Below are 13,671 nucleotides of genomic sequence, written 5' to 3' on the forward strand. Positions count from 1 at the left end.
TCCACTGTACCTGCTTCCATGGATGAAAGTTTCAACTTGCCTGCATAGTTGAGCAGAATAACAACAAAAGGAAGAAAAGTGGTTGTACCACCAGATAATCTCCCTGTCAAGAAAACCAAATCCAAATCTTTGAAAAATAAGATTGTTTCAAGGATTTTGGTTGATTTAGATAAAACTAAATTTGTTGAAGTTTTTGAGCCCTTGGTGGACAAACCTATTAAAGACCTTGCTCGTTCTGATTACAAGTTTACTAAGGTAGAAATCGGGAAGCAATCATATCTAAGTTGTTTACAAGATGCTCAAGATGCATTAGCTAATGTATCAAAGAGTAATCATGAGCTATAGGAGAAGAAAAATCACTGAAATAGGAGGTTTCTTGCCTAAACAAGATCATTTGGCAACAATCTTCTCAAAATGTTGTTGTTATGTCTGCAGAATGAAATGGAGCGGAACTTGATTTCTTCTTTGACTCAAGAAGCAAATAATTTGAAGGAAATCCTCAATGATGGGATGAGATGGCAAGATTTGATCTAGGTGCCTTGGTCTCATGTGACATTCTTCCATCATGTGAAATGTTCTTCAGATTCCAAGGACTTATTGGTTACAAAGAAGAAACATTGAGGAAGTTGATTACAAAGTTGTAGACAGCCCTTGGAGATTGTCAAGCAGTTGAAACAGGTGTTACTTGTGATTTGGAACAAATGGGATGCTAAGTTATTGATGAATCTGATAATCTCATTGCAATTGAAAGGGTAAGCTCGAAATATACAATCAGGATCAATGCTGATGTAGATTTTGAAGATTTTGGTTCGCACACAATGAACAAGTTTGTCTAGTGTAAGTCCTCGACAAAACACTTGTTAGATTCTCTGGCAACAAATTCCAAAGTTGTACAATCAATGTCTGCAAATCTAGTGAGAATTGAAGCCATATCAAAGACCGTGGAAATTTATGATCTTCCCTCTGTGCGTGATATCATCGTCAAGTTCAAAATACTGAGAAACAATCTTTAAGATTGTTGTTTTTATTTTCATTTCTATCTATAGGTCTAAGAGAATGCATTACATAAAAAGATGTATTACATGTAATGTGAGTTGCATGTACAGTTGCATGTAACCCTATATTTTCTCTTTTAGTCAGACTAGGTCAAAGTTGGTTGAGTTGCTCCCACTTTTTCCTCCACCTTTTTCTCAACTCCTATGCTTATATAAAGGAGTGCCCCCTCATTGTAAAAATCATCTTTATCTTTATGCAAGAGAGCTCTGGAGAAATTGTGCCAACAGAACTTTGTTTGTGTAAGCACTATTTTGAGAGAAAGTGAATACAAAGGAGCATTTGAGACTTAACTTTGATCAAGTGAGATTGTTACTTGTATGAGTTATAAGCTTTGTCTATAATTCATCTAAGTTGCCTTTGATTCATGTTATCTTGTGTTCTTGGTAATTGTATCTTGTGAATTGAATATAAAAATAGTTAAGAAGCAATTGGAGCCAGAGCTTTGACTAGGAGCAATTGTGAAAATATATAGCTAGAAGCTTTGTCTGTAGCTTATACTTCTCTCTTAATTTACAAAATAGTTAAATTATTTTTACTTTTAGGAGTCTTTGTGCCTTAGTTGTAAAGCTTTTCCATATGGAAGTACGAGCGGACTTAGAGCCAAACCGATACATTTTTAGCTAGCCTTTGAGTTAGTGAAGGTTTATCGGTATCACTGTTTCCAGCTCTTGATAGAAGTGTAGTTAAGAGATTCACCCTACCCATTACTCGCTCCACGAGTAAGTGGATTCTTTGTTGAAAAATAAGAAGAAAGGATATTGGTAACACCCATTTATAAAATCTCTCAACTTCTTGCTTACCTTGAGTTGATCCAAAGAATGGTGAAAAGGGGGAGCCTTCCCTTTAAGGTAGGAGAGACTTTGTCTCACATGTTGTGGCTGGTCATCCTATTTTGCGATTGGATTTTTACCCAAAACTATCGGTTGCAAAATATCCACCCAACAACTCCTGTATCCGAAAGAAAATGAAGGTAGTACCTCCACCATTCTATAAGGAGGCCTACAGTAGAGCAATGGGCATCAAAGGTGAAAATAAAATGTCGAAAGGGAATAAGGCAAGTGATGACGACAGCACTGATGATGATAACAACGAAGAGTCCAAGACAATACAAGCCCTCCAAAAGGGCATGATAAGAATGATGAAAGAAATAAGGACAGAAAAGAAAAGTAAGGAAGGCAAAGAATTGTGGTGTACAAAGTGCAAGAGTGAAGGACACAATGGTCAACCGTTCTAGGAAATCCATTTGTGACATCTGCAAAGTGTTGGGACACTCCATCAAGGAGTGCCCATACAATCTCAAGGTGGGGAACACTAAAGCACTTTTCACAAAGGAATAGGTTACTCTACCAACCCACATCGCCACAACCCATAAAGTCCAATGTTTTGTCAGGTGGTTAGTGCAACATCTGACAAGGGAGCAACAATACAACTAGTTGTTGCATCCAATACAATGCAAAAGAACGATCCATGATACAATGTCAGAGGTGTAGTGAATGGGGTCACTTCGCATGGGACTGCCAGAGTGAGCAAGGTGGTGGAAGTTTGCTATGCAAATGGTGTGGTCTGAGAAACCATGACGATGTTCATTGCCCAAAGGGAAGGTGGTAAACATGATAAAGGTAACACATCCTGAGGAGGAAGTCCTTGCAATCACACAACTTCGGGCCAAGAAAGCCATATATACTAATCCACACATGGAGAAGGAGAGATTGACAGAAGCCAGGATAGAGAGAGAGTGTGCAATGGAGGAAAAAACGGAGGCATGGCACAACCAATATACCTATACTTGTGTGAACAATATCTAAGGCAAACATCATACAACGAATGTTACAAACAACAATTCCAGCACAAATAGCAGACTTATTAGAGACATTACCACAATTAAAGAAGGCAAACATTAATAGTAGAGATGTACATAGAGGATGAGGGTGTCAGAGAGTCAAAAAAGACCACCTTCGCCAATGATATCTCACACCCTATGTTGTTGACAGAGGGTGTTAGATGGACCTCAATAGTGGTGGAGATGGAAATCATGGGTTGTACCCTCACCAACACCATTGTGGATGGAGATTCTGGAGAAAATGTACTTCTAGAAGAAAGATGGAAAGCCCTCAACAAACCCACATTGTGAGAACCAACCTTCCACTTGGTAGGAGCGGACCAACAGTTCAAAACAAATTGGAACGCTCATGGCACAAAAGGTAATTATTGGAACTCAACAACTTGTCCTCAACTTTGTGATCATCTCATTGGAGAAGAAAGGTTATGAAGCTTTTCTTGGGAAGGGTTGGCTTATCACAGATAAGGCTGACCACAATTGGAAAAAGAGCACTCTCTCCATCAAGAGTGAGAGGAAGAAATATGTTACTGACCTAAGAAATCTAAACTAGCAACCAAAGGTCGCGAATTTAGGAACGGAAAAATGAGATGAAACATATATATAAGATATAGCTACCAAAAAGAATAAGATATATATTTTACAGATATTAGTTATTGAGTTGTGAATGATACAACTCCGATGACACTAAAGTTATTCCAAGCAATATTACAGGAGAATCATAATAGAGAATCGACAGTTACTATCCATCCAACACTTTTTATATTATAGTCGGCATGAACATCAAATACAGTCAGTTACACATAGACAAGAAGACTAAGTAATTAGTCAACAATAGCACATGAAGTTGCCACACAAAACTCAACAGATACAATACATAGCCATGGCATCTTATGTAGATATGGGGACTAGAGGGAGACATAGAGGATAGAAGAGCCATGGTGGACAGGCCACAATGGATAGTAATCTGCATACATACAGTCATCAAGGAAAGGAGACGAAAATCTCCCAATCTGGCCGGCAAACTACACAACAGAAATTACACCAAAGATGAGGGATAAAAAACATGCAGACCAAGTTAGAAAGATTATTAAATTGATGATATGGTGGGATAGACATCTTGAACAAGGATGACCAAATTGAGCATCAAACAACATCAAGACCAGGTGATAGAGGGGATTATGTGATGGCCAAGATTAACTACTATAAATACATATTACAAAGTTTTAAACAAGCACCGATTAAGATCACTTTGATGATGGCTCAGCAATGATCAGCTTTGACCCCAATGAGCGAGGTTAAGGACATTGACATATCATAACTAATAGAATTAGTCAATTAAAGACAGTAGACGGAAGGCAAGTAGTTTACTTAATCATATGATGTGATTAGACGACAAGCCTAATCGATGACTATAAGACAATAAAGCTGTATGATTAGTAGTGGATGTGAAGCGTTACGATTATCATAAGAACTGGATTAAAGGTGCAAAGATTAATATGACTTTTCATCACGATTGTATGATATAAGAGAACACTCACAATCACTCAATAAGGTTTTTGGAGACACTCATCTAAGCTAAGATTAATATGACTTTTCATCACGATTGTATGATATAAGAGAACACTCACAATCACTCAATAAGGTTTTTGGAGACACTCATCTGAGCTATTGACTAAGTGATATATATCCATTACAAGCACATAATTACAAATCAAATATGGGCAACACAAATTGCACTGATGAAGATATATAAACCGAATACTTTTTTTTCAAATCCTACAACTAAATTCTTATTCTAACTTAATACTATTTATTTATTGACTAGATAATTATATGATGTAATAGTTTTAACATCCACCTTTTATTACATCATATTTTTGCTGAGCCAGAGATAGCAGAAATTGGACTTGGAACGATCAGGTTAGTGCAAACAACCACAAATTCACTGTCATGACCACCAAGACATGATTGTCCTAGTTACAAATATCAATCTTCCTTCACTCCCTTGGCTACCAAAACATCACAACATTGGTCACCAAAAGTATGTCATCTTCATATATCATGGATATCTTAACTTCACTATATTGGTTGCCACAATTGCTCCTGCTCCACCTATCATGGAAATCAAAACTTGATTACAACGACTATTCCCCCATCCCCTAGCATGGCTACCAAAACTTTATTTTTTGCTTACCAAATAACCTTATTGGCTTGACCGACAGAACTTCTCATTGCATTGGTTGCCAAAACTTTGGACAACATCTCACTATCTTGGCCACCAAAAGTTCTCACTGTTGTGATCACCATAAATCTAAATCACTTGTCCTTCATCCTCATCTTTAGCTCCATTACACTTTATCCACTTAATGTACCATTGCAATCTCTAATAACCCAAATACTGAAATGTATGTGAATGCACAAAGAACACAAATAGTCATACTGAAAGGCAAGAAATCAGGTATCACCTTCAACAAATAATGCACCCTTACAAAATTAAGATCCATATATCTCTAGGTCATAGAGCACAATCTGAAAGTGATGAAATAAAAAACAATGTAGGATTTGAACCAACAATCTTCAACAGACAAAGTCTTTTCAAGATTATTTCTTAATCTTTCACCACTTCAAAGAAAAATCATTACTAAAACTGCAACACTAAACAATAACCTTATTTCTGGAAATATATGCTGTATCTTGGTCCAAGACATTAATCTCAATGTCTATTTTACTCATCTTTCACTTTTACTACAAATATTTAGCCAATTAATATTAGATGTGATAAACAAAGTGATTCATAAGACAGCTACAAGAAAAGTTAAATATAATCCTTGGCATTGGTTGAGTTCCACAATCTGTATAATACAGCGAATTTGATTAAATTCTCAAATATTTGTGTCACAACTAAGTATAGCAACACTATGAATATGCAGTATATTCTTCGTGAAATAATTGCTGCCACCTGCCCTTTGCTGCATGTGTAACTGCAATGAAGCTGTACTTGAGAACTGACAGCACATACATCTTCACAGGAGGTTTAAAATATTGCCAGTGACTTGTTGGCTACAAAATGTGTTTACACAGAGTGCCTATTGCGACAGCTTTATTACAAAAAGTGCTTCCCCCCCATTAATGGAAGGGATGAGATGTGCCACTTCAAAGAATCTCATATCGTATCCAAGTTTCTTCATACCTTAGAAGACTTTTCAAGTTTGACCAAAACTTCAAATGTGAACTTGGTTTAACCAGCACGACAAAATTTTCCAGTCTGTATCCACTTCAGAGAATAACCGAGCAGAAATAGGGTCCAATATTCCAACCAGATCTGAAATCACAATAAACCAAGTTTGAACAAATTTTAAGTCCAAAATCCTCTTCAGACTCCTTTCAACACACTTCAACTTATTTCTCCAAGGTTGGAACTGATAAGTTTAGCATAACTGGAGAGTTCTCGAATCTCTAAATACTGAACAAATTCAAGCCAATCTCCCTTTATAATATGGTTTACCAATTGTCTCCAAAATCATAGTTCAGCAACTTAAAGGGACAATAATTTTATTCTAGTAAGTTCTTCTAGAAAACTTGCATGGAATTCCCCAGACAAGTCCAAAACAACTGCACTAAGTCTCTACCAATTATTCGCAGAAACTCCCTCAAGTCCTGTAAAAAGCCTAGAACTGTAAAAAACTCTTCACATCCTAAGTTGAAGGTCTAATTTATTGGTTTGAGACTCATAAAACATATCTAATCTTTGAATTATGACAAACTGGTTAATAGAAGAGTTTTTTTCTCTTCTTTGTTTTGCCAAGTGTTTTCTGAGATTTTGTCGAAGTCCCAAGTCCAAGTAAAAAATTTTAATGTCCAATCCGAGCTCCAAGTTTTCCAACTTTACTAGAAGGCAAATAACAGAAAACATCGTCGTTCTTCAATAAATTCTCCACTCCCCTAAAACCCCAACGTCATGTGCTACGGTTAAACACACACTTTCATTATCTGTAATTCTCTTCCATGATTTTGATGGAAAATAAAAATACTAGAATATCATGGATATATACCAAAAAGCTCCAGGCAGAGAATAAACCCCCATAAATTTGGGGTCGTTTCACCAACACGCCTGCCAAGAGGAGAGATCAAATAGTTCAAGTTCTAAAATTCAAGGAAAAAAGACTATTAAGTTTGTGTATGTATGTAAGATGGCAGGTCTCAGTAAAACGATGATCACTGTTAATATTACAAGATACTTAAACCCACAGTCGCAAAGAATCTTGATTCTCCTATGAATGACAACAAAGATTATCATCTATCAGCCCTTGCGTTGAAAGAATGTAGGACAAATTATATCGACTCACAAAAGCTCTAAATAGAGAAACACGGATGAATGTAACTCTTTTTAAGAAAATCCATACCCCTGACACCCTGCAACCCTTATTCCCCTTTTCCATTTGTAGAAATTAAAAATTCAGTTTAATAGATATCAGTTTATAGAGTTCAAAAAAAATGTTTTCCTGAAAAAAAAGTCTCGAAAAGACGACTTAGATGAAGTAAAACCTTCTGCAAGTTTAGATTCATCACTGTCGAAGATTCCTCGGTAAAAAATGGGTTTGTGCACTAGTAAAGAATTGGAGTCGAGTACTAGTCAACTATTCATAATCTTTGTGAGTGAACTCAAATTATTTTGTTTGGTTCTCCTAGTTATCATGGTGAGCTGAAAATGTGGCTATGGGCAGAGAGGCAGGGGCAGAGGCATGAATTTAAAAAATATGGCAAAGGAGAACAGAACAAGGGAAGACCTGTATCACGTTTCGGTTCAGCTGTGTTAACTATCAACTGAGCACAAGTTTCCCAGTGAATATGCGTGTTAGTTATTCAAAGGTGATATAGTGAGCTAGACGACTCGGAGCTTCGTGTTCTGGAAGGATATAAAATCACCTATATTGCCCTTCTCAACATTAGGATTCAAACGATCACTGCCAATAAATTTTGACAACAAATGATCTTACAGATAAAATTCAAATATACATTTCAGCGAGTCGGAATGAAAAAAATTTACAAAGCCTTTAGAAAAGCATTCAAGGCATTTTAAAAAATTCAAGAAACCTTAAAATGTAAAATACCTAATCTGAGAGCTATACATGAATTGTTTCGATCGAATGTGGGAACAGAGGATGAGGTGCCAAGGAACACCAGTTGCATCGCACGATGATCATGGAAATCAGAAGTAGCATATACATGTGACTTGGGTTCAACTGTTCAGGAGAAAAAATAAATTTGAAAACATCTTCAACTGTGTCCTTGCGAGCTGAAAAATACGGATGAACAAGTCAATATATGAAAAGCATGTGATACCTTTGTGCACTCCAGGCTGTCCTTTGGTAGTTAGTTTCTTGTATTCTACTCTAGTTGATACGCCTGCAAAAAAATTTGCATAGACCCACCGATTTTTCAATGGAGAAATACATGAAGCAAAACGAGCAGCTCTCATTTCGTTTTATACGTTAAGCCTTTTACCCAGCAACGCCTTCCAAAATAAGCCTTGCAAGTGCAGAATGCTTTGTCGGTACAGTGGGAAAAAATGGGAAGGATTTGATTTTATAGATACCAGAAAACTATGACGGATTTGCGAGCATCGAATTTACACGTTCAAAGAGTTTTAAGTTTTTTTTTTATATTTTTTTTAAAGCTTTTAACAATATTAGTGTTTAAAGATTTCACGGGTTTTGAAAACGGTAAGAAGTCTGCTCGTTTTCAAATATTCCAAGGGTTTTGGGAGTAGACGAAATCTATTACCTATTTCTTCGGCCTTTGGACGTTCTGTTTCGAAATCCAAAACGAAGGATTTTAATGACGTCAGAAATATTTATTCATTTCTTTTTTGTTTTTTTTGTTGGTACGAAGCAGTTCAACGGATATAAATGTGAAAGAGTAATTTGTTTTTGTGTTCCACTTTAGAGGCAATGTAGTTCCTTCCAATAATTGGAAAAGAACGAAAATAGAGATTTATAGAAAGAAAGGAAGGATAGAAAGAGAGAGTTAAAAGAGAGAATGATATGTTATTATAAGGGTAAGAAAAGGTAGAATTTTTATTTTTTATTTTTAGAAATAAAGGTGAAAATTAAAAAATATTAATAATTATATTATTTTAAGAAATATATAAAATAACAATAGAAATTATATTATATGAATGAACTACTTATTTCTACCAATTCAATTATAAGTTGAAATATTTAATTTTTAAAAATAAATTGTTGATTACTTAATTCAAACTACCAAAATATCTAGCAAGTTTGAGGGGTAGTTTTAGTTTGACAATTTGTAAAATTGTATTAAAAAATTAGAGCAAGATTATAAAATACTAAGGAAAACATAGTGTAAAAAATAATATTTCATAATTAGCAAAAATAAACATCAATGTAAAATTAATAAATATATTTAAAATAAAAAATATAAAACATTTAACTCTATATTTGAACTTGGTAAGAAAAATAAATTGTGATAATTAATATTGATTAGACATTCATTTTTATTCAAAGTGGTGTGAGGCAGAAGATAAAAATATATCTTTTTTGAAAATCTAATGAACTTATCACAAATGTGGAAAAGATAAAGTTGTAATTAATGAATTAATTAATACATCATACAGTTGTTAGAAAATATTTGTATTTTTGTTGGAGAAAATTGAATTTTCTCCCTACCAAAAATAGAATGGTCCAATAGAGTGAATGAAAAATGTGATTTATAAAATAATAAAAAATTAGAAAAAGATATAAACATTTGAAGTTTCTTTTAATCTTTTAAATCCTATGCGTTGATTGGTCAATTGAATTGAATGAAAGCAATAATATCATGCCTTTTGCAGGAACTAATAAGGGTAACATCTTATGGAAAATAATGGTAAGGTATTATGTAGGAGCTTTTTAGAAAATTTAGTGATTGTTTTGAAAAAAAAAATTGTAACATTTTAAAAGTTGATGTGTTCATGAATTTGAATAAATGAATGAAAGATTTTGTTAGTATTTGGTGGTCGGAATGGCATAGGAGACTTTCTAAAATAGCACACTTCAAAATGGGGTGGGAGAACCTTAAATAATTTGTAACATTTTCTATAGATGTATTCTTTCGAAAGTGAATTTTGATCACAAGGTTTGTTGTCTTGTCTTATTGTGTTTCTCCAAATAATGTACTTAAATTGTTTGATTCTAAAATATTCATATAGTTAAGAGTGGATGTCATTGTATCTTGGGCACTCCATGATAACGTGTCTCTTTGGCTCTACCTCTCTCATGCTGCAAAATAGGCATGGTCTCTCTTCATGTTCTTCCTTTGATATCACCCATATACTTATCTAACATATCAAATGTTAGGAGCAAGTCCTAATTTATGTTATAAGTTGTTTTGCTCTCCATTTAATATATGTTCATATATTTGTTTTCTCTTCATGATCTCATATGGGGCTAAATTCTTTGATATAGTAAGTTTTTTGAATTTCATTTTGCTTTGACCATATGATACTTCACAGACTTTTGTATTTCTTCATTCTTATCTGAAGCTAGCAGTCTCGCGAATTTATTAGTTTAGTTTAAAAGTTAGAGCTCTAAAATTTAAGGATGTTGGTGGTCTCACAAAATATGTTGTAATTAAAAATATTATTTTTATTTTATTGTTGTAAAATCTAAAATATTAGATAACTAACAAGTGGCAAAAATTCCAAAAGTAGTGGAACAATTTCTTGTTGGACTTGAGTAATAACAATGGCATGTTGGACTAGCAAAATGGTGATGACTGAGTTGTAGCATCACAAAGACTTCAACATTGTGTAATTATCCAGAGTGTTGTCATTGATTGGCAACCGGTTAACTAGAGTAAGAAGTAGTGCAAGATAGTGCAACCACTAGTAGACTAGCATACTGGTCATGACAAGAGGTATGGTATAGAGAAGGTTACAACTAGTAGACAAGTGTAGAGGCTAGTTGATTATGGATCTTCTAAGGTGATTCACCAATAATGTGATAGGACTATAGGGTAACCTAATAAGGATGTGACATGCACACAATGAGAAGTGGTTGAAGTGGTAAAAGAAAGCAAAGACACAAGTCTAAATGTAGACTTACAAAAGGACGGGTAGGCCTATGTAAATAGGCACCTATGTATAGGTAGTCATAGTTATTTTGTAATTAGCTCAATTTTGGATTTCAAATTTTTAATACATGCTTTTGAGCATGATAAATTTAAGGTTTCAATGCCTAGATAGAATGAGTGTATTCAAGGACACTTGAAATTTGTTATTGTAGAGTTGTTGTTGCTGAAGAGATTGTCGCTTAAAGATATGTGAGTGAGTAGGAGAATTAAGGAAGGAAAACCAAAGAGCAGAACAACATACCAATACACAAGCACAAAAAGAGAAAAGTGAACAAATAGCATTCATATAACTAATCTAAAATAGATGAAGGAGATCACAAAATTGTTGAAGGTAATTACAGATGATCTACAAGGCAAGGTTTGCCAAATTCTTAAATCTAAAACTTTGGTTTTCTTTCTAACCATTACAACTATTGCAAACCTTTAACATGTCGAACTTGTATTAAGTCTTTGAAATCCTCTAATAAGGTATCCCTCAAAAAGGGATATAAATCCTTTCACAAGGTAGCCTTAGCAAGCTTTTATAATCCTAATAGATTATATTCATTCCTAATAGGATGAATTCTTAGAAGTAATAGATGTAAGCCTTTAATAGGACACCCTTTTACTTGTAAGGAAAGGCTACTAGGTATATACTCCCACAATGGTTTTCACCCTCACACTGGGGGTTTTGAAGAAGGTTGCTTCCCTTAATACCTTAAACGCATAACCAAAAACAAAGAAGTAACAACAATTTGTGAGAACAAAATATGAGCTTCTTAATATCACCTCAATTGTGGAATTATAGAATTTAGAATTACAATATGTTAATCCAAATGGGCATCTTCATTATAGTAATTTGCAAGACAAAGCTACGAACTATCACCCAGAGTTGTCCTAGACATTGTTTAGGCATTTCTTAAATAGGCAATTTTATGTTGCCCAAGAATGTTCTAGACACTCAAACTTAATACCTAGGGCCAACAAACCCTAACAATACATACACAGTCGGCCAAATATATATTTGACATTTATTTTGGAAGTTTTTGGTTGGCCCAACTTTAGAACACCATAACTCTTGAACCATTGCTTCGATTGGCTATTATAACCACTTTTCAAAATCCTCAACTTCTAATCTACAAACTCAAATTTGCTCAAGTGCCCATCCGTCGAGTTTTCGAGTCTCATCTAGGCACATTTAGGCCTTCAATGGTGAGCCTGGACTTTTTATACCAAAATTGCACACCAAAAATCTATAATAAATCCATGAATATGCATGATATAGCACTGAGCCTCAACTGGTAGGCTGATATATATGTAAGACCCCTTCCCCCAGTATCATATTATAAATCCTAAATAAGATGAACATGGTCAAAACTAACGAGCATGAGGTGGTGAGATGTCATGTCTTTGTCTCGCATGCATGGTATGTGAGTTATAGACTATTACCACACATCTTAGGATAGACTGATGATTAGTAGGTTACGAGATTTAGGATGTCATGATTGGCATCCTTCTTATTGATATTGGACCTATGTTCTTAATTGAGGCTGATATACATGGTAGTCATTATTGTCCTAAGTATCGTATTCAAATCTTATTAGGTTGGTAAGCTAAGATCCTATGGATAAAGACTCGAGATATTATAGCTTAGAAAGTATACCGATAGTTTCATAGTATGTTATGATCTATTAGGGTAGTTGTTTTAGGTGGTCATTGTGAAAAGATGAACACCCACCCTTATGAGTATGAATAATGATTATAGACAAAAATTGTTATCAATTTAGATAAAGGCCTACTCAATAGAGCTTGACATGACGTAAATATAATAAGTCAATTGTCGTACAAGTAGTATTAGGTGGATAAGCTACAATGAATGATGATCAAGATGAAGATATAATATATTGACTAACAAATATAATGGGTTTACCTAATGACTAATTTTAAACCTATGCAAATATGATTATGAAAACATCTTAATTTCCTGACATTAGTGATTTTAGAGACATGTGCCTTATAATGTAACATCTCATAATGATAACAAGATAGTGTTAGTAATAAAACTATATGTAATTGAATCAAAGAATACTAGTTGTGTTGATTACATTTTTGTGGTTTTGACCTAAGGTATGTAATCAGAACTAATTTTCGTAATTGGTTGATTTAGCAATATAGATCCAACACTTTGTCATTTTGATAGGAAATGGATTAGGATGTGGTTCAACATGTTAGATGGATCATTGATTAGAAAATAAATTTTGCTATGCAGATTCTGATGTTTTAACATTTCAAAAACTCTATGTGAAAATTATTGAGAAATAAAAGTTGATTATGACAATTGAGTATGGTAAAACTGATTATATGATTTATAATTATACATGACGTGTAGACTTTGATATTTTAACATTTTGAATGTCTTATTTGAAATGATTAAGTAAATAAATTCCATTGAATTATGTTAATATGTATTATGTAACATTTAAACTCATATGCATTTATGATGTGCATTTTATATGAGCTTCTTGGACTACTAATGCTCGAGTTTAGTGTGCAGGAAGTGGAACCATGGAAATCTCTGGGGGAAACAAGTTCCAAACTTATGTGAATATAGTATAACCAAGGCAAATCTTGGGAAGATTCAAAAGCCTTGTTGTGATGTATTT

At 34.2% G+C, this 13,671-nt stretch overlaps 1 protein-coding gene across 1 annotated transcript in view; it reads right to left on the reverse strand.

Moving 5' to 3' along the window:
* Positions 1-8,507, reverse strand: part of LOC149555057 (uncharacterized) — a 208,787-nt gene extending 200,280 nt beyond the window's left edge. The window contains exons 1-2 of the mRNA XM_089829092.1: positions 8,240-8,507; positions 8,008-8,139 (exon numbers count right to left, since the gene is read on the reverse strand). Coding sequence (XP_089685218.1) covers positions 8,008-8,139; positions 8,240-8,375 — 268 coding nt within the window. The 5' untranslated portion in view covers positions 8,376-8,507. The remainder of the gene's footprint in view (positions 1-8,007; positions 8,140-8,239) is intronic.
* Positions 8,508-13,671: the final 5,164 nt, after the last annotated feature.

Source organism: Cupressus sempervirens, chromosome 5 (assembly GCF_028749045.1).
Source record: "Cupressus sempervirens isolate cs-2001-9-10 chromosome 5, ASM2874904v1, whole genome shotgun sequence".
NCBI lineage: Eukaryota > Viridiplantae > Streptophyta > Pinopsida > Cupressales > Cupressaceae > Cupressus > Cupressus sempervirens.